At 43.9% G+C, this 26,044-nt stretch overlaps 1 protein-coding gene across 1 annotated transcript; it reads left to right on the top strand.

Moving 5' to 3' along the window:
• On the top strand, positions 20,081-23,439 carry LOC8060272 (S-adenosylmethionine decarboxylase proenzyme). Its single transcript, XM_002462359.2, has 3 exons — positions 20,081-20,334; positions 21,463-21,622; positions 21,737-23,439. The coding sequence occupies exon 3, from the start codon at positions 21,932-21,934 to the stop codon at positions 23,117-23,119; it is 1,188 nt and encodes a 395-aa protein (XP_002462404.2). The 5' UTR covers positions 20,081-20,334; positions 21,463-21,622; positions 21,737-21,931; the 3' UTR covers positions 23,120-23,439.

The following is a 26,044-nucleotide window of genomic DNA, read 5'->3' as shown; positions in this document are numbered from 1 at the left end:
AGTCTAGCTGAGTACATTCTCGTACTCAGGGTTTATTCCCACCTGTTGCAGATGACATCTTTTATGACGGTTTCTGCAAGACCTGTCTCCATCCCGCTGGGGACGAGGACTAACCGTCGGGCACGGTTCTCTAACAATCTCGTATCTGATGCTTTTGGAAGGATGGCATAGACTCTGGCAGTAACTCGAACTTAAGAACTGAATTTGGAAAGTGTGTGTGTAACTATTTTGCTTCCGCTACTGCAAACAAGTGTTGTAATAACTTAATACTCCGATGTGGTGCCGCTTCGACGGCAATGAATGACTATGTAACATTCGCTGTGTTTGTGTTGAATTATTACGATCTGGGTTTGTTGCGAGTTGGTTTGAAGTCTTTCGTGATTTCAATTGACTACCGGGATTATATGGGCTCAAGTTTGGAAACTTGATTGCTTGTCGATCGTTTCTACACTTGAACTCTTATATTTTGGTCGGTTCTGTGACACCTTAGACCGAAACAAAGACTTCTTGTGCCATGCTGACACAACCTAACTTGTCTCGCGTACCTAGAGGCCATGATCCAGAGTGGCACGAAGGATGAGAGGACCGTGTCGTGCCAAGTCACACCTCTAGCTACTAACATGCATGGAATGGACCGCGATTGATCCATTGGATTAGACTTGATCTACAAAAGCAAGATCAATGGATCATAAGATTGGCCTTATAAAGTCTAAAATGGGTCAATGACTCGACTTAATTGTCATGTACGTAACTATCTTTTCTTTGATTTATTGTTCTATTTGTTTTATTTTCAAATAATCAAGGTTGGTCATAACTTGTAAGCATGTCTATATATACTTGGAAGTAGATCGGGAAATATCATATTTTGAAAAGTGGAAAGAGATAAAACTAAAAGCATGGTTCGCTTGCAAACTTAATTCATTTAATGCATTGGTAACATCATTAATGTTTTTATCATGGTAGTTTTCAATCCTTTATCTTAGCTTGAGTTGTTGATAGTATATATTCATGATCCATGGTAGAAAAACAAATAGATCAATCTATATGCTACTCATTGTACCGATGAGGTTATAACAGTTAGTTATTTCTTTTGGTAGCAAGGTTATAACCTTTAGTGAAAATGAATGGATTCATATCATAGCCTCTAAAATTAAGGTTGAGGCCACGAGGCTGCGTTCAAGACGACAAGACTTGGAGAGGCAGAGTCACCCAGGACAGGCCAGACCGGCCGTGTGTGTTCACGACACGAATGTAAAATCCAATCCTTGCAATCAAACGCGACGGGAAATAACCCGCAGCAGCAGTAAGCAGCCAAGGTAGCAGTCATGCATGCATCATCTACGTGGACGATGCTCTCCTTCAAAGAAGTCGAGCAATGCAAATTCTGTGCCACGGAGCCATATGCATGGCGCATCTGGGCAGACGGGAGTAGGCAGAGCTGAGGTGCGGCCGCATGCGCGCAGCTGCTGACTGCTGCGTCGTCGAGAGCAGCACAGTGGTGCTGGTGCGCCTCGCCGCTGCAAAAGGCCGGACAAAGGATTAGTAACGACGACGACGACGACCCAGACCCAGGGGAAGGGAGTTTTGTTTGTGTATAGCTACCGCCACTGTGCCGCTTTAGTTTGGCGCCCAATGCATGCGATGCGATGCGCGCGTGGAGGACATGCATGGCCCCGATGTTTCGCTGTGTTGCGGCGCTGGAGTGTGGACTAGCTACGGTGGCGATGCCGTACGTCAGTACGTGGGCAACGTTTGCTGCTTCTCCTCAAGAGAGAAGAAAAACGCTTTGAATTGGCGAGAGGCGAGACTCGAGAGCACACTACGGCGGCTATAGCCTAGTACTAGTATTGATATGATAGATCCGTACGCACAGGCCGGCTTCGGTACACGGTAGGTATAGTAGTGTGGCTTCACCTCCAACTCCACAGCGAAAAAAAAAGAACATGACTTCACCAACTTCTTTTGGTCCGACCTTGTTTAGAGGGTGTTTGGGACTGCTCCACAAACTTCACCGTGGAGCAGCTCCATAAAAAACTAGAGTTTCTGGAGTACCTCTTTAGGTGCTCTCACAACTTCACTCTTTTTTTCGAACTGAGTGCGTGGAGCTGAAACCGTTTGGCAAAAACGTGAAGCGAAGTAGTCCCAAACACCCCCTTAGTTTAGAAAAAAAAATTTGATTTTGGTAATATAAGACTTTCGTTTTTATTTGGCAAGCATTGTCTAATCATAGATTAACTAGGCTTAAAAGATTCATCTCGCGATTTACAGACAAACTGTGTAATTAGTTTTTGTTTTCGTTAATATTTAATGCTTCATGCATGTGCCGCAACATTCGATGTGATAAAAAATCTTAAAAAGTTTTTAGATTTTAAGATGAACTAAACAAGGCCTCAATTTCTAATTTGCTCATAATAACCAAAGCTGCTACTGTAGGCTGCAGTAGTAAACAATCTCTTGCTCATAACAATCATGTTTGCGTGAACTTAGCAGCATAGCTTATCAGTCTCAGAACAATCTCTTGCTCGTAACAATCTGCTCGTTTCGCTGAAATTTAGTTTATGTTAACACTGTTCACTTACATACTCTCTCCATGAAGCCATAACACTTACACTTACAAGCACAACACTTACAAACCATAACACCGTGAAGCCTAGCCAAATAAATCATTCTTCTACAAGTTACGACATACACGAGGCAGGATTGTTTACATACTCCCTCCATCATGTAATACAACACATTTTTAAGAATTTCAAAACAATTTAAAGGAATATTCAAATACAACATATAGATATAAATTAAACCCAATTAAGAAGTATTTTCTTAGATCAGGTTTCTTTCTTTACAATTTTTGTCAAAACCGGACATGAACACTACATATAATAGTAGAGATACAAGTTCTGTCGGAAAAGTTCCAGGTCTATTATTATAGAAATGTTTCTCTACTAAAATGAAGTAGCACGCATGTTCAATTGGCTGATAAGCCATGACTGAAAATATTATTCGCTAATTTATTATAAAAAAAATACTACTAAATGACTGGTAGGTTCGGCAGATAAACTTAGAACAGGCTAAAATTACTGCAAAAAAAACCCTATTAGGTTGTTCTTAATCATAATTGAAAACAATGAAAAGTTTGTCAGTTTGTGCGTGTTCTGGTAAAAATCAGCATGCCGAAACACGAACAAGGCCTTGTTTATTTCGCGAAAACAAAATTTTTAGGTGCCGAATATGCCGGCATATATTTTAAGTATTAAACATAGATTAATCAAAAAACAATTTCATAGCTCATCTGGAAAAACACATAGAGTACAGACACGGACCAAAACAGAATGTCCGTAATTGACGGAGCCCCCCGCCTGGCGATCGCGAAAGTGACTTCGTCCCCGACCTCGTTCTAGGCCGCCGCCGCCGCCCTAGACCAGCCACGCCGGTGACCGCTCGGTCCCGGTGCCCACGCCCTGTCGCCAACACGCAGTTGGTGCCAGCCCCCGCAGATCGTCGGTTAGCCATTCTTGGCGCCGCCGACCACAGATTACCCTTAGGGTTGTGCCGCTTAGGGCCCCTAGGTCGGGTTCCCATTGCGACTGCGTCAGGTGCGCAGGTCGCCTTGTTTTTGTGTCTCCAGTCGATCTCGTATGGCGTCGACAGGAGACGGCGGATCGGGGGATGGGAGTAAAACCCCAAAGCCCAATGTAACGGAGTTGTTCCGCAATCTCAAACTCACTGAGGATGAAGTTGCCATCCTGGAGTTCAGTGATGATGAGGATTCAGACACCATGGCACCAACCGAATGGACCTTGGTGGGAAGGTACTTTCGCCGATTCCGGTACACGTCACTACTGTGCGCTCGGCCATGAGACCGGCTTGGGGTAACCCGATCGGACTCAAGTTTCGGGCGATAGGGGAGAAAGAAGACAACCTGTTTGTGGTGGAGTTTGGTAGTGCGCGTGACAAGGAAAGGGTCCTTGGTGGATCGCCATGGATGGTGGGCAAGTACTCGGTTCTGCTACAAGAATACGATGAGAAACTCTGTGCAGCAGACATTAAGTTTGATCGCTTAGATCTTTGGGTACGTATCCTTAACCTCCCGCTCGGCTGGATGAATCGTTCAAGGGGATCTAGGGCGATGGGCCTGATTGGGCAGGTGGTGGAAATGGATGTGGATGCTGATGGGAAGGCGAGTGGAGCCTTTCTACGTGGTCGCGTCTCCATGGAGATTGACAAACCAGTGAGACGGGGGATTCTACTGAGGGTCAACAAGACAGATGAACCTCGCTAGTTCGAGGCTCAATACGAGAAGCTACCCTATATCTGCTTTGCCTGTGGGATAATTGGACATTCGGATATGGAATGTCCCACTCCGGTGGCTCGTGATGAGGATGGCAAACTGTCGTATGATGTCAACCTAAGGGCTCCGGAGGAAAAGAAACGCAGACTTCAATCCTTTGCTGCTGCGGCTGCGGAATCCTTTGGCAGTGGCTCATCCTCAGGACTGCGTCGCTCGGATTCCACCGGGAGGACAGGTGGGAAAGCACCACTTTCTGGGGATAGTTCCCGCCGCTTTGCTAGCCAGGTCGGGAACTCAGAAGAACCGGAAGTTCAGTCTCCAATGAAACAACAGCAAAAGGGAAAGGAACAGGGGGATATGGCTGCTGTGTCCAAAGTCAGTAGGCAACTAGACATACAGGTTCTGGAGGAGGACTTTCAGCAGGTCCCTCGCAAGAGGAAGTCGAAACCGCTCCCTAAGAATGCACAAACACCTGACCCCAACGTGGTCCTTGGGAGCTCCAGCGCCCTTGTCCCTGCGGGCATGGTGAACTCCCGTGTGAACCTTTTGGATGCCACGGTGCATAGCAGTGGCAATAGTTTGATTGAGATTCTTAAGAAACAGAAGCGGGGCAACAACCAAAATGCAGGATCGGCGGCGGCTGTGGATGACAGCCCCCGCCGGGCACAATGAAAACATTATGTTTGAACTGCCGGGGTCTGGGGCGATCTGAGGCAGTTCAGGAACTTCGTAGTTTGGTACAGCTACATCGCCCCAATTTGGTCTTCTTATCGGAGACGCGACTCTTTTTTGACCGGGTGGACGTTTTAGCACGATCTCTAGGCCTTGCTAATGGCTTAGGGGTGGGGAGTTTTGGTAGGGGGGGAGGTCTAGCACTCCTTTGGTCTCGGGATATTGTGGTGAGACTTCAGAGTTGCGACAAACTTCACATTGATGTTGCAATTCTGGACCCGGGTACACAAGCTCCAATGTGGAGATTCACTGGGTTCTACGGTGAGCCTAGACGTGAACTGAGAGGCAGAAGTTGGGACTGTCTGAAGTTCCTCAATACGCAGAGTGAGCTCCCATGGCTGTGCGCGGGAGATTTCAATGAGGTGCTGGAGGCACATGAGCAGTTTGGGGGGCACAGTCGGTCGGAAAGACAAATGGATGGCTTTAGGGAAGCAGTACAGGTCTGTGGCCTCATGGATCTGGGCTTCATTGGACTCCCCTACACATGGGACAATAGACAAGAAGGCAGCAACAATGTAAAGGTTCGACTGGACAGGGGTCTAGCGAATCCTGCTTTTCTTGACCTTTTCAGAGACAAGAAAGTATGGCATGTGCAGACGACTGAATCTGATCACTGTTGCCTTCTCCTGGAGTGCTTTCGAGCCAAGCCAAGCGGGCGCAGGGCACGGCGCCGTTTTAGATATGAAAATATGTGGAGGCGTGATCCTTCCTATACTTTGGCAGTCGAGAGTGCTTGGCAGGAGCCTGATGACCAAGCTTCGATGAGTCAGTTGGCGAACCGTCTTGGAGAACTTGGCCGGTCACTGTCCGACTGGGATCATACTACTTTCGGGTCAGTCCGTAAGAATTTGGCTAAATTGCGGAAAGACTTAGAAAGGATCAGAGGACAATCCCTTGGTACTGGTCCGTCTCGGGATGAAAGACGAGTGATGAAGCAAATCTGAGAGATGCTATCAAGGGAAGAGGAAATGGAAAAACAGCGTTCTCGTGTGGAGTGGCTAAGAGAAGGTGATCGTAACACAGCCTTCTTCCAAGCCAAGTCACGAGAACGATCTAAGTGTAACCAGATCAACGCACTTCTGCGTGCGGATGGAGTAAGGGTATCTAAGCAGGCTGATATCGAAGAAATGGCGAGGCAGTTCTATACTGAACTGTTCACTGCTCAAGAACTCCTGGAGACTGACGCGATTCTTAATTGTGTCCCAAGGAAAGTTACGCCTCAGATGAACGAGGAGTTAATGAAACCCTTTGCCGCCGAGGAAGTTCACAGTGCACTGTTTATGATGGGTCCAAACAAAGCGCCTGGACCTGATGGTTTCACAGCGGGTTTTTTCCAGTACCACTGGCACTTGCTGGGACCTAGTATCACTAGAGCAGTGTTGAACTTTCTTAATGGAGGGGAATTGCCAAGCGAGGTAAATATGACGACAATTGTGCTTATTCCAAAAATTAAGAATCCTCAGGAGATGAAAAATTTTAGACCAATTTCACTCTGTAATGTCATCTACAAGATTTGCTCTAAAATTCTTGCTAACAGACTTAGATGTTTCCTTGATGAAATTATATCTGAAGAACAGAGTGCTTTTGTCCCTGGAAGACTGATTACAGACAACATGTTGATAGCTTATGAGTGTACACATTATCTGAAGAGGAAGAAAGGTAAACTGAGTGCTTGTGCAGTCAAGCTTGACATGGCAAAAGCTTATGACCGTGTTGATTGGGTTTACCTGCAAAGAATGATGCTAAGACTGGGTTTTCATGAGGATTTTGTCTCTCTTGTTATGAGGTGTGTTACTTTAGTTTCTCTGTCAGTTCGTGTGAATGGAGTCCTAACTGAACCTTTCAGACCAACTAGGGGGATTCGACAGGGTGACCCTATTTCTCCCTATTTGTTCCTGTTATGTGCTGAGGGTTTATCAAGTTTACTTAAATCAAGAGGCCCGGTGTATCTATCCAGAGGTGTGCGCGTGGGCATCCATGCCCCCTGGATTTCGCACTTGCTCTTTGCGGACGATTGCATAGTATTTTCTGAAGCATCACAAAGAGGAGCCTCTCGCTTGCAAGAAATACTTGATATCTATGGTCGGGGTTCCGGCCAGTTGGTTAACCGAGATAAGTCAGCTATCTTTTTCAGTAAGAACTGCTTGGATGAAGCTAAGGCTGAAGTCAGGCTCGCTCTGAACATTGACACAGAAGTGTTGGCTGAAAAGTACTTAGGCCTCCCAACGGCAATGGGACGGTCTACCTCAGAAGCTTTCGAGTTTATTCCAACAAGAATCAAGAAGTTAATTGGAACATGGAGTGGGAGGGAGGCAAGTCAGGCTGGGAGGGAAGTGCTGCTAAAATCAGTGGCCCAAGCTATCCCTACCTATTCTATGAGTTGCTTCCTGCTTTCAAAGACAACTGGCAAGAAGATGCGATCGCCTATCGCCAACTACTGGTGGGGTGGTTCAGCTGGCAGTAAACATATACACTGGCAAAGCTGGGAACAGCTCACATACCCAAAGGCATTGGGTGGGATGGGATTCAGAGACCTGAGGAATTTCAATCTGGCGATGCTAGGGAAGCAAGGCTGGAGACTGATGGATAAACCAGATAGTCTATGTGCTCGTGTGCTAAAATGAAGATACTACCATGAGGGTGATTTCCTGACAAGTACACGCAGGAGGCATGCCAGTCACACATGGAGAGCGATTCTTGCGGGCCGTGACGTTCTAGCCAAAGGGATGATCAGGAGGATTGGCAATGGAGTATCAACACATATCTGGAGGGATAGATGGCTGCCAAACCACTTCGGAGGCCGACCTCTCACGCCAGCAGAAGGGCAATCTGTTTCTTGGGTATCTGAACTATTGTCGGAAAATGGTCAGTGGAATGGTGAACTTATAAATCAAATTTTCTTTCCAGTGGATGCCGAAGCCATCCTACGCACACCGATCAGGTTCCAGTCTGATGATATCTGGGCTTGGGAACCAGAGAAGCATGGTGTGTACTCGGTCAAATCTGCATATAGACTGATTGATAAAGGCCGCACAAATGGGGGCCATCAGGAAGCTGTAGGTGGCTCGGGGAATTCCTGTTGGAGCGAAATATGGAAGCTGAAAGTGCCACCTAAAGTCAAGGTTTTCTGGTGGCGGGTTCTACATGAATTCCTCCCAACTAGACTGGCCCTGCACAGGAAACACATTGAGCCGATCGCGAACTGCGACGCTTGTGGTGCAGACTCTGAATCTATTCAGCATGTACTAATGGAGTGTCAAATTGCCAAATCCTTCTGGGAACAGACTAAGAGGATGACGGGTGTTAAGCTTCCACCTCTACACCCGACATCCTGGGCGTATGATCTGATTAAGGGCATGGTGATATCGGAGCAAGCCCAAACAATAATACTGATCGGGATGTATGCGCTGTGGATGCAGCGAAACAGGAACAGGCATGGTGCACAAATTTGGCCGGTGAAGGTTGCTGTGCAATGGGCAATTGATCTGGCGTTCGATCTACAGCAAATAAGGAACCTACAAGATCCAGTGAGGACATCAATTCCACGATGGGTCAAACCGGAGGCAGGGTGGATGAAATGTAACACTGATGGCGCCTTCTATGACCGGCAGTGGAAAGGGGCGACGGGTGCTGTGTTAAGAGATGAAAATGGTCTGTTTGTACGGGCTTGTGCTCGCTGGTACGACCATTGTCTTGATGCTCTTACTGCCGAAGCTTTGGCATGTCGCGATGGACTCAAGATGGCTCAACACATCAACGCTGACAGAGTCTGGCTGGAGACAGATTCCCAGGAGTTGCTGCGCCTGTGGCAAGCTGGCCAAAACCAGAGGACTAGCGTTGAGGGAGTCCTGGCAGAGATTAGAGAATTGAGCAGGGCTTTTATAGATTTCAAGTTCACTGTTATAGCTCGTTCTTGTAATGAGGTAGCACATACTATAGCTAAGCAAGTCACAGGCGATACACGGTCTGGGTGGTGGTCTTGTGCCCCAGCCTGCGTCTCGAACCTGATGACCCGAGATTGTACCCCTGCCATATGTGAATGAATGGAGATCGGTATGCACAAAAAAAAAAGCTCATTTGGAAAAACTGCGAGATGAATTTATTAAGCATAATTAATATATCACTACCACATATGTGTTACTGTAGCAATTATGGTTAATGATAGACTAATTAGATTTAAAAGATTCATCTTGTAATTTATAACTAAACTATAAAATTAGTTTTTTTGTTTATATTTAATGTTTTATGTATATGTCAAAAAAATTTGACGTGACGGATGAAAAATTTGTACTCCCTCCGTCCGCAAATAAATGCATATCTCGCATCCCGAGGAGTCAAACTTTTTTAAGTTTGACTAGAAATATATCAAATAATATCAATATTTGTATCTACAAATTAGTATATTATGAAAGTATATTTCATGCTCAATCTAATGATATATATTACATACAATAAATATTAGTATATTTTTATATATATTTAGTCAAATTTAAAAATGTTTGACGCCTCGGGAAACGAGATGTGCACTTATTTGTGGACGGAGGGAGTAGGTGAAAGACGAATAACAGTGAATCGTCGAGGAGCCAAGAGCAAGCTACCAGCCGAGCAGAAGCAGAAGCAGTGGCGGAGTGGCCAGCGCCCAGAGTGGGTGGTCCATGTTCTGAAGTTGAGAGGAGGGTGCACGTGAGCAACCGACGTGACCATACTACGCGAGACGGCTGCCAATCAGAGCAGGCGGCCCAGGCCTGAGGACAGCACGTGGGGCCGTGGCGTGCGGTCCATATCCCGCCAGGTCGGAATCGAATCCATGGCACGATCGCGATCGGCCACGATCCGCGTCAGCCAAGCCAAGGCCCCCACCAACCCAAGCCGCGCGCTCCCGTGGCCACTGCGGCCAGCCCCACGCCACGCCACGCCGTCCCGCTCCCGCTCCCGCCGGAGACGTGGCCGGACGAATCTGATCGCGTCGCGTCGCGTCCCGTCCTCGTGACCACGGCACGGTCATGGCATGGCATCACGCCCGCGCGATCTCGATGCGGATCCGGGAGGCCACCGCGAGCCGAGGCCGAGCGCATGCGCATCCCCGCTGGCGCTGACGATGCACCTGCCCGGCCCGGGGCGCGGCTGCCTGTGCGCCCGTGACACTCTACTCCGATCGTGCTCCCTACGGTAGCATTGCAAGAGTGCACAGGACACTGACTGGACACCACCATCTCCTCCCAGGCCTGCCATCGCCCACGACGCCAATGCCCATGCGGCGTGCCCTCTCGTCTGTCATGAGATTCTCCTTAGTGATTTCTGAGCAGTAGTTCCTGCTGCGCAGCGTACTTAGGCCGTGTTTAATTAACTCTAAAAACCAAAAAATTTTTTAAAATTCTCTGACAAATCAAGTTAATAGGATGGATGAAAAACTTTTGGAAATGGAAAAAGGCCGAAATTACAAAAGTTACGGTAGTGAGCAGCTAGCTTCTGCAGATTCGTATTTGGTGTGTCATTGGCTCATTGCAGAAAGTCAGGGGTGGGCCATGGTCACCGCTACCAGACGATGCTCGAAACAAACTCCGCTGATCCCGAGGCTTTTCTGCTGCTTTTCCTTCCCGGGGAAAGGCAGAGGCAGGCCCCAGACCCTTGCGAGCGCGGGCGAGCGGCCGTCCGCCGTCCTCGAGCCTGCCGCCGCCGTGTCGCTTTTGAGATCCCCGGCCTCGGCTCCAATTATTCTGCCGATTGATGGAAAGCGGCCACTCCGCCACTGTGACTGTGACTGTGTGGCTGTGGCTGCGCTGCGCGCTCTGCCTTGTTGCACTTGCATCGCAGCTCTTGTGCGTTGTTTAGTTCAAAAAATTTTGCAAAACGTGAATTGTATCAATTTCGTTTGTATTTGATAAAAATTGTTCAATCATGACTAACTAGGCTCAAAAGATTCGTCTCGTCAATTTCGACCAAACTGTGCAATTAGTTTTTATTTTCATCTATATTTAATACTTCATGCATACGTCTAAAGATTCGATGTGACGGAGAATCTGAAAATTTTTGCAAAGGCCTTGTTTAGTTCCCAAAAATTTTTGCACAATTTTTCAGATTCTCCGTCACATCGAATCTTTAGACACATGCATGAAGTATTAAATATAGACAAAAATAAAAACTAATTGCACAGTTTGGTCGAAATTGACGAGACGAATCTTTTGAGTCTAGTTAGTCCATGATTGGACAATATTTGTCAAATACAAACGAAAAAACTACAGTGTCGATTTTGCAAAATATTTTGAAACTAAACAAGGCCAAAATTTATAGGGAACTAAACAAGTAGTTCACCCCAAAAACCAAAATCTTTTCAAGATTTCCCGTCAGAGCATTAAATATAGACAAAAATAAAAACTAATTACACAGTTTATCTGTAAATCACGAGATGAATCTTTTAAGTCTAGTTAGTCTATAATTGGATAATGTTTGTCAAATAAAAACGAAAGTGCTACAGTTCCGAAAACTAAAAAGTTTTCGGAAGGCCAAGGCCTTTGTCTACTTCTGGTTTTCTCTCGGCGCCGTGCGCCCGTGCCTCCGGTGACCCGGTGCACAGACGTGACGGCGGGGCCTTGAACGAGAGAGTACGTAGTAAACCTCACCCTTGTCATGAACCTTTGTAGTTTCTCCCGCCAATTACGTTTGCTTTGGGCCTTGTTTAGTTCCCAAAAAATTTTGCAAAATTTTTCAGATTCCCCGTCACATCGAATCTTTAAACGCATGCATGAAGTATTAAATATAGATAAAAATAAAAACTAATTGCACAGTTTGGTCGAAATCGACGAAACGAATCTTTTGAGTCTAGTTAGTCCATGATTTGACAATATTTGTCAAATACAAACGAAAGTGCTACAGTGTCGATTTTGCAAAATTTTTCGGAACTAAACAAGGCCTTGGTTCTTTTTTATGCCCATCTTGGGCCTTGTTTACTTTCACCCAAAATGCAAAATTTTTCAAAATTCTCCGTCACATCGAATCTTTAGACACATGCATGGAGTATTAAATATAAACGAAAATAAAAACTAATTGTACAGTTTGGTCGAAATTTACGAGACAAATCTTTTAAGCCTAGTTAGTCTATGTTTGGACAATATTTGTCACATACAAACAAAAGAGTTACTGTAGCAATTTTGTAAAAAATTTCCCAAGTAAACAAGGCCTGGTAAGCACCCCAAAAACAAAGGCGACTATATATAGATTTAGAGTGCTTTCAACTTGCCTACACCAATTTACTACTATAGCTCAAAAACTTTTTAACCGCTGACAGAATGACCAATTCACTCGAACATTCATTTTATTTTTGTCTGTACCAAGGCTCAAGTAAGCACGTATCCAATTTCATTTTATTTATCTGTACCAAGGCTCAAGAGCACGTATCCAATCCGATTCCACAAATTGATGGTTTATCTATTCAGTTGGGAATCTGAACTTCTGATCGAAGTGAGTTCGGTGAGCCTCTACGTATACGTACATGCATTTACATATGTGTACACGAGTTCATTGAGTTGAGGGCCGGGTTTCTAGTTAACCGTTCCACATGAGTCTCTTGGGTACACTCAACATTTGCGTATGTTATTCTTGAAATGTAATGAATACAAGTTAGAAGAGTTGGTTCCAATTTTTTTGTGTGATGTAATTCATCTAGGTTCAAATCTTAGACTCAATAAGTATGGCCATGTTTTTAGATTTATTTGAGATAAAACATGGTTATTTACTCTCATCCGTGTTCATATGAGTAATGTCTACATCTATCCGAAGAAGCGTATGCATACGGTTCTGTTCGGAGGTGCTTCACAGTTCTGGTTTGAAAAAAGCAAACCAACCCTTCCAAGCAACATGCTTCTGAGCCAGATTCTCCACCCCCATGATTTTTCGGTGCACTATTTAAACATGCAATCAGAATGTGCTTTGGTGAAGATGGGAGGATAAATCCTACATGATTCTTCCACCTTTGCCCTCTCGTTGGGATCCTCTCTATAGTCCCCCTTTGCCCATTTTGCAGCTCTTCTTCGGGTTGACACTCCTCCTCTATTGCCTCCTTGCCCCCGGACGATGTCACTCTGTGCTATCATCCATCCCATGCATCTACCTTGTGAGGAGAGGGAGGCCTGTTCGCTTGAGATTATCAGCCAAATCTGCCAGCATTCAACATTGTTTTTCCTTCACCATGCTTGAGCTCTTTTTGCGCGCTACTCATCTGCATCATCTTTCTCACTGATGGCGCCCCCCTCATCTTCTTGGCAAGGACAAGATAGGGTGGCGGCCCACAAGCTGAGGCGTCTACGGCTCCTAAGGAGCCTCTGTGGTGAAGGACAAGGTGGCATCTAGTAGAGAGCATCACCATGCGATGGCCATCAGGTTCTTTTAGGTCAGTCTCAATGCATAGTTTCATGACATAGTTATCAAGACTATAAACTAAGAGCATCTCCAACAATTGGCAAAATTTGGCTTGCCAAATCTTGAGTTTTGGCAAGTTGCTAAAATAGATGGCAAATGAAATTTTATGTCATCTCCAATAGTTTGCTATTTTGAGTTGCCAAATTACAAAATCTAGGGCCCACTTGTACCTAAACCCAACTACCGACGATCGCAATGGGACTGTTCTGCTCAGGAACTGATCTGCTCTCGAACAGTAGCGGATCTCGAAATTGTTCAAAATACTATACTAGTGTCATACTAAAACAATACAAAAGTGCAAAATACTATACTAGTATTCGGTGCATCGGTCATCCGCCTTCATCGATTGGATGAGCTCGCCCCGGGTGTGCAGATCCGCCCCTACTCACGACTGATCTCTCCATGGCAATAGCGATCAAGGAAGAAGCCCGCCTACAATCTCTACGACCTAGGCTTCCAGCAGAGAACTTGGAGTCGCGGCCAAGGATACCCTAGACTTCTACCAGAGATCGAAATTACCTCCGAGTCGTGGCTTCTGCTCCGAGTTGGCCCGCGCCGGGATCGTGGGGATGGGCGGGATCGAGGCCACGGGGAGGTTGGGCGAGGTGCTTGATCTGGCCGGCGAGGAGGTCGGCCTGCTTCGTGGCCTCGGCGGCGAGGTTGATCTGGTCTCGAGTTCGAACGCCAGGAAGGTTCACGGAACTCGCGGCAACGAACGAGACGACGCGGGGGAGGAGATGCGCGACGAGTACGCGCGTGTAGAAGTCCGCGTGCGGATCAGTAGGATGGCAACTCCAGATTTTTGGCAAACATGTTTAGCAAACTGTTGGAGAGAGTTTTTATCATTGATTTGCCAAAATTTGTGAGATAGCAAGTGTTTTAGCAAACTGTTGGAGATGCTCTAAGTAACCGAGCCACGTGAGTTTCATGGGGATGAAACTTCTTTCTCGTCTGATGAAACTCCTTCATTTAATGACTCTACCAAGTCAGCAATTTTGCTTATGTGGCACCCTATTTAATATGCATGACACTCTCATGAAACATGCATTGAGACTAGCCTTAGTCTCCTACATCTTTATGGAAGTACACTCATAAATATGCTAAGCTTTTCCCACATTGATTCTTAGCGAACCCATATTAGCAAAAATGTTAGCTTTAAATTGAAGCATCGATAGATAAAAGCTATTCCAAATAGGCCCATGTACCTTTCACTTGTTACTAATTTTTGTAAGAAAAGTAGTTGTTGCTCACGAAAAACATGAACCACAAACCACCTCAGTACAATGACGGTAAACCTGTGTTGACTGGGTGAATAAGAACAATCTAATAAGCAGCTTGATTGGTTATTACGGTGAAAGCCGTTATGCATGTGAACTAAGTATCTTTAATTGGTTAGGTTTCCTAAAGTGAAATATATCATTTGGCTTTTAAAATTTTAACTTACACTAATGTCCGTATTTTTCTATTTTATTTTAGGATTTAACAGTCTTTATTCTTTCACGATAATGTGAACATTGCTAGCAAGACATTGTGTTTTGCATTTATAAGGGTAAGTATATGCTCGAGTTTGTGAGCATCTCCATAGCTCTACATCCAAATACTCCCTCCGTCACGAGGACTCAAGCAGTTTTATTTGACTACAAAAAGTTTGACAGCCAAACCTCTTTTAATAGTTTTCATGTTAAAACTTAATTTATACTCTCTCTATATATATCTTACTACTTTTCATCTAAACCCCTTTATTTTCTTAATTTACTCATGCATTCAATTTACTCCAATTTCTAGAGAAAAACACCGGATAGAGAGCGGATCTGTCGACTACAGAAACTTGTAAAGTTGGAGAGAAATATGTAATATTTTTTTTATTTTGAATAAGCTATTTTGCCAAACTTGCATACCTATTGGTGTCAGAATTTGTTGATAATCTTCTTTATAAATTTAATCAAACTGCGAATCGAGCATAACTTAGTTGGTTGGCTTCTTTATGGTAAGATCTGCCTACCTATCAAGTCCTCTAGTTAACCTGAGCACTCGCATTTCCTAGCTTTTATTAGAATTTTACAACGTTGTTCTTTTAGTGGTAGGCACATGTCTATCAACACCTATAATAACTTTATTAGTCTTGATTTTTGCCGACTCAATCTCTATCCTATGTTCACAGGGGTAATGGTCAAACTTAAGATAACTTAAAACAAATCTAGAATGATACATTTCTCTGGACGAATACAGTATTAGTTACTATCTATCCATCCTAAATTATAAGACATTTGACTTTTTTGACCCAAAATTTGACCACTCCTCTTATTCAAAAATTTATACAAACATATTTAAATTTTAGTCATTCTTGAAGAACTTTTATCAATAAACCAAGCCACGACAAAAGTGGTGATATTTTGCACAAATTTTTGAATAAGACGAGTAGTTAAATTTGGTGTCAAAAAAGTCAAACATCTTATAATTTGGTATGGAGATAATATTGGTTAATGAAGTCAGTGTTGATGTACAATGCAGTGCATCATTTATTTATTTATTTATGACTAGAAGAAATTATAACAAATCTAAGCATGGTTCAGCTACAACGTAACACCGGCACGAACTAAGTGGCGCGGTAACTACTTGGGAAACCCACTCGCGCATTACACACACAAAATGACATTATTATTGGTCTACAATAACCAGGCAGGGCATTTAGGCACGTTAAGGTCTCCATCACATTCGCAGATATGCTTCACATCCCTGCAGACCTGCTTTGCAGCAGGTTGCTTGCCTAGTGGGCGTGGATACCAGCTCGGAGTCGACGTGAGGATGACTCGAGATCGGATTACTCTAATCGGCCAATAATTGCGAGGCGCACTCGCAAGCTATTTTACAGTATGTACTACTCCATAACATATATATACGTACTACTGCAGCGAATGACTCAGTGATCTATATGGCCTTGTTTAGTTCCCAAACAATTTTACAAAATTTTTCAGATTTTTCATCGCATCGAATCTTTAGACGTATGCATGGAGTATTAAATATAAACAAAAATAAAAAATAATTACACATGTAATTTACGAGACGAATTTTTTAAAACTAGTTAGTTTATGATTTCTTGGACAATATTTATCAAATACAAACGAAAGTAATACAATACCTATTTTGCAAAAAAAAAAATGGAACTAATCAAGGCCTCAGTCAAATGTATGTGGATGCCAATTCTATGCTTGCAAGTTATGGGCATGTGTCTTGTGGAAGATGCGGAGGGATAAGCAGATGAGCTCCAATTAGTGCAGGTTGTTTAACAGCTGAGCTAGCTATAGCTAGCATAGGTACTACGGTCTCTCCAGAGCAATTTTATATATAGAGCGAGGCATGCACCAAGGAAAAAGGACGGCCGGGTTATAGTACTATGATTGTTTGTCTGTAACAAATTAAGTACTGCGAGAGGGCCAATTAACAAAAGGCATGTGAAAAAAAGAGTTAAACTTTTGTTTAAGAACAAGCGAGCAGAGGCCTTGTTTAGTTCCGAAAAGTGAAAACTTTTCGGTACTATAGCACATTCGTTTGTTTGTGACAAATATTATTCAATTCTGGACTAACTAGGATCAAAAGATTCGTCTCGTGATTTACAGCTAAACTGTATAATTAGTTTTTGTTTTCGTCTATATTTAATATTTCATGTATATGCCATAAGATTCGATGTGACGGAGAATCTTGAAAACTTTTTGATTTTCAGTTGAACTAAACAAGCCGGAAGCCATGCTGTTCAGAGGAGCATGCAGTGAGGCACTAATAGTCAAATCTTGCAGACAGAGACAGCCTTTATGCTCGACGAGAAACACGGCATGCCTCTTTTGATGTTTGATGCCATGCCCATGCTATTTTGTTCCTCACCGCCCGTTGTGACTTGTGACGCCTTTTTTATATATGACTTTGATCAAAGTGGCTGTGCATTTGTGCTAAATAATGAACGATGCCCTGATCGTTCAGTCAATAGCCAAATCTCTATTAAGAAACTTGGAGAATCGCATAAAAGAAATCTGATGATAGATCTTGATTTGGAATTAAGAACCTGCGCGCTGAGCACATATATACTACGTGAGCTAGTTATTTAAGATCAGTGATACGGGATTGCTTAGTGACATGGCATATCTCTATTATCTTCACTATTTATTTTTGGGCCATAAGCAAGAGGAGCCACGATTCTTTGTCTGACATATATAAAACTGGATCCATAAGCAAAACAATCTCGTAGGATGCTCGGAAAAAAATATATCAAGAACAACTTAGACTCCATTGGATTACCAGCTGTTAATAATTAGCTAGCTAATAGCTCACATCTAATAAGTTTATTAGTTGACAAATTAGCATCAAACTAATTATTAGTTGAACGCTATTTGGATCTATTAGCTAATTGATGGTTGGGATATTGAATTGGAATTGTTTAAAATGCTCCTTGTCTTGTGTGTGGGACGAGGAGAAAAGTATAGCTAAGTTTGTCTTGTTAACAAGATATCCATTGGTTTTTAGCTAAAGATGAGCCATATTCGTAAAAACACCCATGACATTCTCGCCGCTAAAAATCCCTCTAAAAATCTCTCACGGACTAACCAAACGTGCTGCTGACTTAATTTGCTGGCGACTTACCAATCACGATTATGTAACTTGGACGAATCCAGAGGAGAAAAGGAAACAGGGGCCCAACGGAACTGCTAATTTGCGTTTGGTAATAACCAGGCTATACACAGGCAGTTTCCAGCTCAATAACCATGATGGTATAGTCTAATAAGGTCTAACTTTTTTGTAGAGTGCCAGAATAAGTTGTGTCTCCTTTTCAATTCGTCCAAATAATAGAACGCGTGGAAAACGAATATATGGAATAATAAGAACATCAAACAATGTTATGGTTATCGTCCAACTCAAACCAGAGATTGTATATTCATGTTGTGCCCACGCTTGTGCTCCATCCATGACGTTCGATTTTCTTTGACCCTAAGTTTGACCACTCATCTTATTCAAAAAAATTATATAAATATAGTCAAATCTGAGTCACTCTTGAAGATTTTTTATTAATAAACCAAGCCACGATAAAAGAAGTGATATTTTGCATAAATTTTTGAATAAAACGAATGATCAAATTTGGTGTCTAAAAAATCAAATTTCTTACAATTTAGAATAGATTGAGTACAAGTCAGGTCATACCCAATAGGAGTATACTATACTTAGCTAATTTTAAGCTAAGTCAAGTTAAAAACCACCATAATAAAAAAATTGGACCAGAAGATAAACACATGCCAGCCCGAGAATTAATAAGCTTGTTATATACTAGCACGAGTAAAATACACTGGCGGCCCTTTAACTTGTCAGCCTGTGCCACTTTGGTCCATGAACTTGCAAATCTGAAAAAGTGACCCCTGAACTTGTCCGCCTGTGCCACTTTGGTCCATGAACTTACAAACGCGAAAAAGTGCCCTCTGAACTTGTCGACCTGTGCCACCTTGGTCCATGAACATGCAAATATGAAAATAACACCAGCTGCATGGCACTGTTCTGCCACATGACCGCCTCTGGTAGGCCGTTTATGGTGTTGACATCAGTGATGATGTCAGCACTTCTTTTTTAATTTACGAAATTGATATATTTTTATTCATAGCGTCAAATATATCAAATAATATATCAATTCGTTGCATTTATTAACTAAAAGAGATAATTTTAAAACAAGCAAAAAATTATTCGTTTTCTAGGTTTCATATTTTTTCTAGGCAGAGTACATCATGAAGAGGCTACACAAAATATTTCATGAATTTAGCATTTCACTAATAATTAGTTATGAAATAAACAAATATTTACTGACGCGTTGAAAGAGCCTTTACACGCATGGACCAAAGTGGCATAGGCCGACAAGTTCAGAGGCCACTGTTTTGCGTTTGCAAGTTCATGGACCAAAGTGGCACAGGCGGACAAGTTTAGGAGTCACTTTTTTGGGTTTACAAGTTCATGGACCAAAGTGACACAATCTGACAAGTTAAAAGGCCGCCAATGTATTTTACTCATTTAAAATCATGCTCTTGGATACATACCTCGTGGGAATCAGATGCGACTACAGAAATCACTCTCTCTAGTCGTCCAGCGAATCAGCGTGCACTGCAAAAGAAATCACTCTCTCTAGTCATCCAGCGAATCAACATGCACTGCAAATGCAACCAAGGCCGTGTTTAGTTGGTGAACTATCTTGTACAATGGTCAATATTCTTCATCAAATCGAATTTTATGGTACATGCATAAAATATTAAATATAGATAAAAAATAATTAACGGTACAGTTTGTCTGTAGTTTGCTAGACGTATCTTTTGAGCTAAATTAATCTATAATTATACAACAATTGTCAAATACAAATGAAAATATTAGCACTTCCTAAATTTTTTTTCAAACTAAACAAGGCCGAAGAGGAAAATTCCGTTTGTTTCTCTCATCGGCCTCGACGACGACGATCGACTCTCTCCTCTTCCTCAGCGCGCGTCGTAGTCGGACTCTAGTGGACCCGACCAGGTTAGGGTTTGGGCCAGCCCAGCCAGCTCGTTGGCCCGCCAGCACGGGCCCTGCTGCTGCCCTCACGCCCACTGGCCGCTATAAATACCGTCGCTGGTCGCCCGCCCTGTCTCTCCACCCATCCCAAGAGAACAACAGAGCCGCACCGCACCTCCCTCGGCGCCTCCTTCGAGCCCCGCCCAACCCCGCCCCGCCGCGCCGCGTCTCGGCGTCTCCTTCCCATTGCAGCCAACCTCTGTTCCGCGCCGCGAGCAGCAGCGCCGCCTTCTCACCTCCTTCCTCCCTCCCTCTCTCTCGCCTCTCGGGCGGTCCTTCCAAGGAGCCCGCTGGTCTCGGCGCCGCCGGCGGTCGCGTGCTGGACGAACGTGAGTTTTCCTTCCACCCGTCCCTTTCCTTGCGCTCGGTTTGCTCTCCCTTTTGCGCTGTGTTCGCCACTGCGCCCGGAGCGCCGGACTCCTGTAGGTTTCGTCTGGAGATTGTAGTACGTTGGCTTGGATCTTGGTTTGGTTCTTGATCGATGGCGCTTTTGCTTTTCGTCAGGAGGGAGAGGCATCACATCCGTTTGCCTTCCTCGTTCCTCCCCTGTTTGTTGGAGGTGTCGGGAAATTTACATTTTTTTCCCCTAGGGAGTAACGGGGCGGTAGATTGGATCTTGCCAGGGGCGTCGTTCCTGGAAAACCGTTTTGTTTGTGGATGTTTTTTTTATTAAAAAAAATCAGTACTGCGCAGTGAATCCAAGTTACGTTTCTTTCGTTTGTCGTATCTATTGTCGTTGTTTATCATATTCAAACCCTCGGATTGCCATGCCCAAGAAGCTAAGATTTCTTGTTTACGGGGAACGTGCCGACTTTCTTGTAATCTTCAAGAAGGTCCACCTGCACTTTGTTACGCGAAACTTCTATCGCCCTCGTCATGTCTTGCTAAGACATGATCCGTACGACATTGGCAAGAGAAAAGGTTCAGATTAGGCCTTCTTTTAGAGACTTTTGGAACGGTTACAAATTAGCTTCTTTTAAATTGACGTTGATGTTCTTTTGGGCTATGTTGCCACAATGATGCTCCGTGTACTTTAGGTATATGTAACCCACTGTTTTCTAGAAGAAAATGACATGATTTTCATTGACAAGTAACAATCAATATACTATATTTTACATTGCCGTGTCCACCAGAATTACATGATTATAACAGGCGGAACAAACAATTTTCTTATATGAATTGGGATGGAGCTAAGCTTCTGTTAGTTGATTAATAATACCTAAAAAAAATGTATGGTGTAACCACTGCAATTTTGTATGCTATTCAACATTTTTTTACTCATTAGCTATTTCCTCTTTAATTGAAATTGCTTACCAAATAAACTGTTGTGTACTCTCGATTCTCAAACATTTGTCCACATCTATATCTGCTACCTTATAATTTGGATCCTGATAACTGATAATCGTTTGTGCCGTTCTGCTGCCTAAGAAGGAAATTTACTCTGTTTTGATTGACAGTTTTAAGAAGGGGACATTTGTGGATGCTCTAATGGAGTCTAAAGGTGGCAAAAAGTCTAGTAGTAGTAATTTCATGTACGAAGCTCCCCTTGGTTACAAGATTGAGGACGTTCGCCCAGCCGGAGGAATCAAGAAGTTCCAGTCTGCTGCTTATTCCAACGTAAGAACTAAAAACAAACAGTACAGGCATTGCTGTTCTAAATTTATTGCTCATTGATGCATTTCATGCTTTGGTTGCTGATACTTATTATTTGATTGATCGTTTGTTTTGCAGTGCGCCCGCAAGCCATCCTGATATCGCCTCACATGCAATTCGCAGTAGAGTAGGATTTTAATTCTGTTTTCTTGTTGTTTCGGTAGTTCTCCCTTGGCTGGCTGCATCCTCTGCTTGTGAGATTCCAACTTGTCTTCACCATCCTCTCCCTTTCCCTTCCTCTCCCATCCTCTCTTTCTTGCAACACATCATCCAATGGCGATGTCTTCAGCAGATTCTTGGGGCTCTTCTCCCACCTCCCCTATTGGGTTTGAGGGCTACGAGAAGCGCCTCGAGATAACGTTCTCTGATGCACCTGTCTTCGAGGACCCTTGTGGTCTTGGCCTGCGCGCCCTCTCTCGTGAGCAGATCGACTCGTTCCTGGATCTTGCACGGTGCACCATAGTGTCACAGCTCTCCAACAAGAACTTTGACTCATATGTTCTGTCCGAGTCGAGCCTCTTTGTGTATCCCCACAAGGTTGTCCTCAAGACCTGTGGAACGACAAAGCTGCTGCTCTCCATTCCTCGCATCCTTGAGCTTGCTGCAGGGCTGTCACTGCCTGTTCTTTCAGCCAAGTACTCTCGTGGGACTTTCATCTTCCCTGGTGCGCAGCCAGCGCCGCACCGCAGCTTCTCGGAGGAGGTATCTGTGCTGAACGGTTTCTTTGGTAACCTCAAGTCTGGTGGCAATGCCTACGTGATCGGTGACACGTTCAAACCCAACAAGAAGTGGCATGTCTACTATGCCACAGAGGAGCCCGAGCATCCCATGGTGACACTTGAGATGTGCATGACAGGGCTGGATGCTAAGAAAGCTGCAGTGTTCTTCAAGAACTCTGATGATGGCAGCTGCACATCAGCTAAAGAGATGACAAAGCTCTCAGGGATTTCTGAGATCATTCCTGAGATGGAGATTTGTGACTTTGAGTTCGACCCCTGTGGGTACTCGATGAATGGTGTCTTTGGACCTGCTGCCTCCACCATCCATGTGACACCTGAGGAAGGTTTCAGCTATGCAAGCTATGAAGCGATGAACTTCAACCCTAGCTCCCTGGTTTACAGTGATGTGATCAAGAGGGTCCTGGCAGGCTTCTCTCCTTCGGAGTTCTCAGTTGCCGTTACCATCTTTGGTGGCCGTGGCTTTGCCAAATCATGGGCAAAGGGTGCAGACGTCGATTCCTACATGTGCGATGATCTTGTGGAGCAAGAGCTTCCTGGTGGAGGTCTGCTGATGTACCAGAGCTTTACTGCTGTTGCCTCTGGCACTGTGTCGCCAAGGTCGACCTTGGAGATGGATGGCTGGAGCAGCGATGGAATGGAGACGGCTACGAAGAGCGATGATTTGTGTATTGGCTGCTGGGATGTGGCGAAGAAGGTGGTGAAGAAAGATGTGGACGCCTGAGTGAAGCTTTGAGGTTTCTGAGACCTCTTGGCCCTGTTCTTGTTTCAGTTAAGCAGTTGGCTGTGCTACCGGCAAGATGTTTCCTTTATATTTTTCCTGCTCAATAAGTGCTCTAGATGGTTTGCTGCGTCTGCCATAGTGAGCTGCATATTATTGTTTCGTGATTTTGTTTCTGCTGCCGATGCCCTTGTGGGGGGAATGATCTTGTAATGCTCATATTATTGTTTCATCATTCTGTTTTTGTTGCCGATGCACTTGTGGGGAGAAATTATCTTGTAATAAAATTGCCTATTTCTACAATATATTGTTTTTAAGTTTAATAATCTGTTGTTACTCCTGTTGTGATTAGTACATGTAACACATTTTATACTATTTTTTTTAATTTTTTTCATTTCCTCTGCTTTCGATCGCAAGAGGATGGAGATGTTGCTGCAGTATGAACATCAGCACTTATTTATTTAATTAGTTCGAGCATCTTAATATGAACACCAAGTTTTGTCAATGTTTTGATTCACACTCTCACTGGACAGATTTGTAACTGTGTCAATTTACTTTAGAAGTTGAAGAAGATTGTCACTATTCAGAAATTCCTGTTGGATTGCTAGTCGTAACAATGCTGCATATATGTAGCTCCGGTTATGCTGTAAGAGTTGGGAGGGTCGGCGTCAGCAATGCATTTCTCTCAGTGTTAACACTACAAAGCTTTCAGAATTTGCTTCCAAAATCATTGGTTCTACACTGCAAAGCTCTTAACACAGGAGAACTACGCTTAATTTTGGTATTATTATAAGAAGTTTTTTGCAAACGCACCTTGGCGTGAAGAAGAGCAAGCGCGACCGCATGTATTAAGACAGAAGCGAATTTTACATCTAACTAATTGCCCGTGATCTTCGAATAAACTCCCTAGCTTCAAAGCTTCGGCGTCAATCCACTGTCTGTTTCTTGACGAATGACCTGCAGGAGCTCTACTGTCATGCAAGAATCCTGGGTCAAGGAGAAGACAAGAAATACTAGAATGCTGGATCAAGCTATCGGAGTTTGCTTCCGAACTCGCAAGTCATTGGTCCACTGCATCTGATGCAAATATTAAGTACCCGATAGAATTTGCTTGCAAGAATCCTGGATCAAGGAGACGACAAGAAATACTAAATGGCAAGGGATTCACACGCAACTAAAGGCCCGCCACCACCCTTCCAGGGACAAAAGTGGACCATTGACCTCTCTTTTGTGGCTGGCTGGCTGCTAAAAATGGAACAAGGACCATTAGACTTGGATGACATCTTATCTTAAGGCCCCATAGTCATAGTGATGTCAGCTTTAATTTTCTTTGCAAGTAGGTGTTGTGTGCGCCCCACAAATCTTGAGCATCCTGCTATATCTAATTTTTTTTAGATGAAGTACTGCTATATCTTTATGATCAACAAATATTGGGAATACAAGAAGGTAGTGACATGCATTGTTCTTTGCGGTATTTGTTGCGGCCTTTGTTGGGTTAACTGTTCATGTCTGGTCGATAACCTGCAACTATTCATATGCTTGCTCTATCTTGTAACCCCCTTCGTGCACAAGGTATTTGTTTGAGCTCAATTTTTTCATGCTTCGTTTTAGTTGTACCGTGTGACACCAGATACATTCTCCAATAAGTTAATGTGGAAAAATACAAAGAAATTATATTAGTGTTATCTCTATTTGTCCATAGTCTAAAGCTTTCAACAATTTAACCATCTGATCATACTATGATCTCATAGACTATAGTCTACATCTCAGATTACAAGTTGTAGAGAATTATAGATTTCTGCATTAAACGACTCTGCTTGTATCGCTGTTGTTGGTTACTTACAACACAGGGACCCTCAAGATCGCACTTTGTTTAGGTACAAAGCACAAAAGTGGAGCCTTGAGGGCTTTGACCCTATGGTAGCAGCCAAAACATAAGTTTAGCCATGTTATTAGTACTCATAAAGGGATAATAGTACAGCCAAAACTTTGCCAATTAAAGATATTCGTGTGTTACCATGCGGCTGAGGTGCAGTAGCAGGATTTGATGGCATGTTTTGGCTTTCCCTTAGCAACTGGCATCACAGGCGCCTCCGCGATGGCCACCTCCCTGAGGCCGACGGCAGATCACCGAAGCACACGTACGTCGAGGACGCGCTTGCGCATGCCGTGCAGCGCTCGCACCAGGAGGCACAGCCGCAGGATGCGCAGGTCGTCGGCGTACGCATCGTGCGGGCTACCGCTGATTACAATACGAACCCGTCGTAGCCCTCTAACTCTTCGGGGTTCGGGAACTCGCCCCGATACAGGTCCCACGTATCGCCGCTGATCACCTGCGACTACACAAACTCTGCTAGCTTAAAAAAAAAAAAAACTAGTGTTTGTGGAGTACCTCTTTAGGTGCTTTCACAACTCCACTCTTTTTCCTCAAACTGAGTGCGTGGAGCTGAGGGGCTGTTTGGTTGCTAGCCACAATTTGCCACACTTTACCTTAGACAAGTTTGACCAAGTTGGCAAATGTTTGCTTCACAACTAAGCTTAGGCATGATTCTTTTGGCTCCACATGTCATAGAGTTAAAAAGTGTGGCAAGATTCCTTTAGGCATGGCAAAGTGTGGCAACCAATTTGCTAGCCACACTTTTTGTGGCTTGCCACACTTACCTAAAGTTAGTTGTGGTAGATTGTGGCTAGCAACCAAACATCCCCTGAAACTGTTTGGTTAAAAAAACGTGGAGCGGAGCTGGAGCGGAGCAGTCCCAAACACCCCCTAAATATACGAACACAAGGTTTGATTTCGTTTTATGATTAGTGTGATTGTCAACGTGATTTATGATTTAGGTTTAGTTTGTAACTAACTATGATGTGAGTTGAGTTATGTGACATGTGTCTTGGCTTATGGTGTATAGCAGTATAGGTATAGAGCTCAGA

The sequence above is a fragment of the Sorghum bicolor genome, chromosome 2 (assembly GCF_000003195.3).
Source record: "Sorghum bicolor cultivar BTx623 chromosome 2, Sorghum_bicolor_NCBIv3, whole genome shotgun sequence".
In the NCBI taxonomy this organism is placed as follows: Eukaryota; Viridiplantae; Streptophyta; class Magnoliopsida; order Poales; family Poaceae; genus Sorghum; species Sorghum bicolor.
Note: the sequence above shows the minus strand (reverse complement) of the source record. Positions and strands in the feature narration are given on the sequence as shown.

Coding starts and splice junctions, on each gene's coding strand:
- LOC8060272 (XM_002462359.2), top strand. CDS start 21,932: ATGGCGATGTCTTCAGCAGATTCTTGGGGCTCTTCTCCCACCTCCCCT.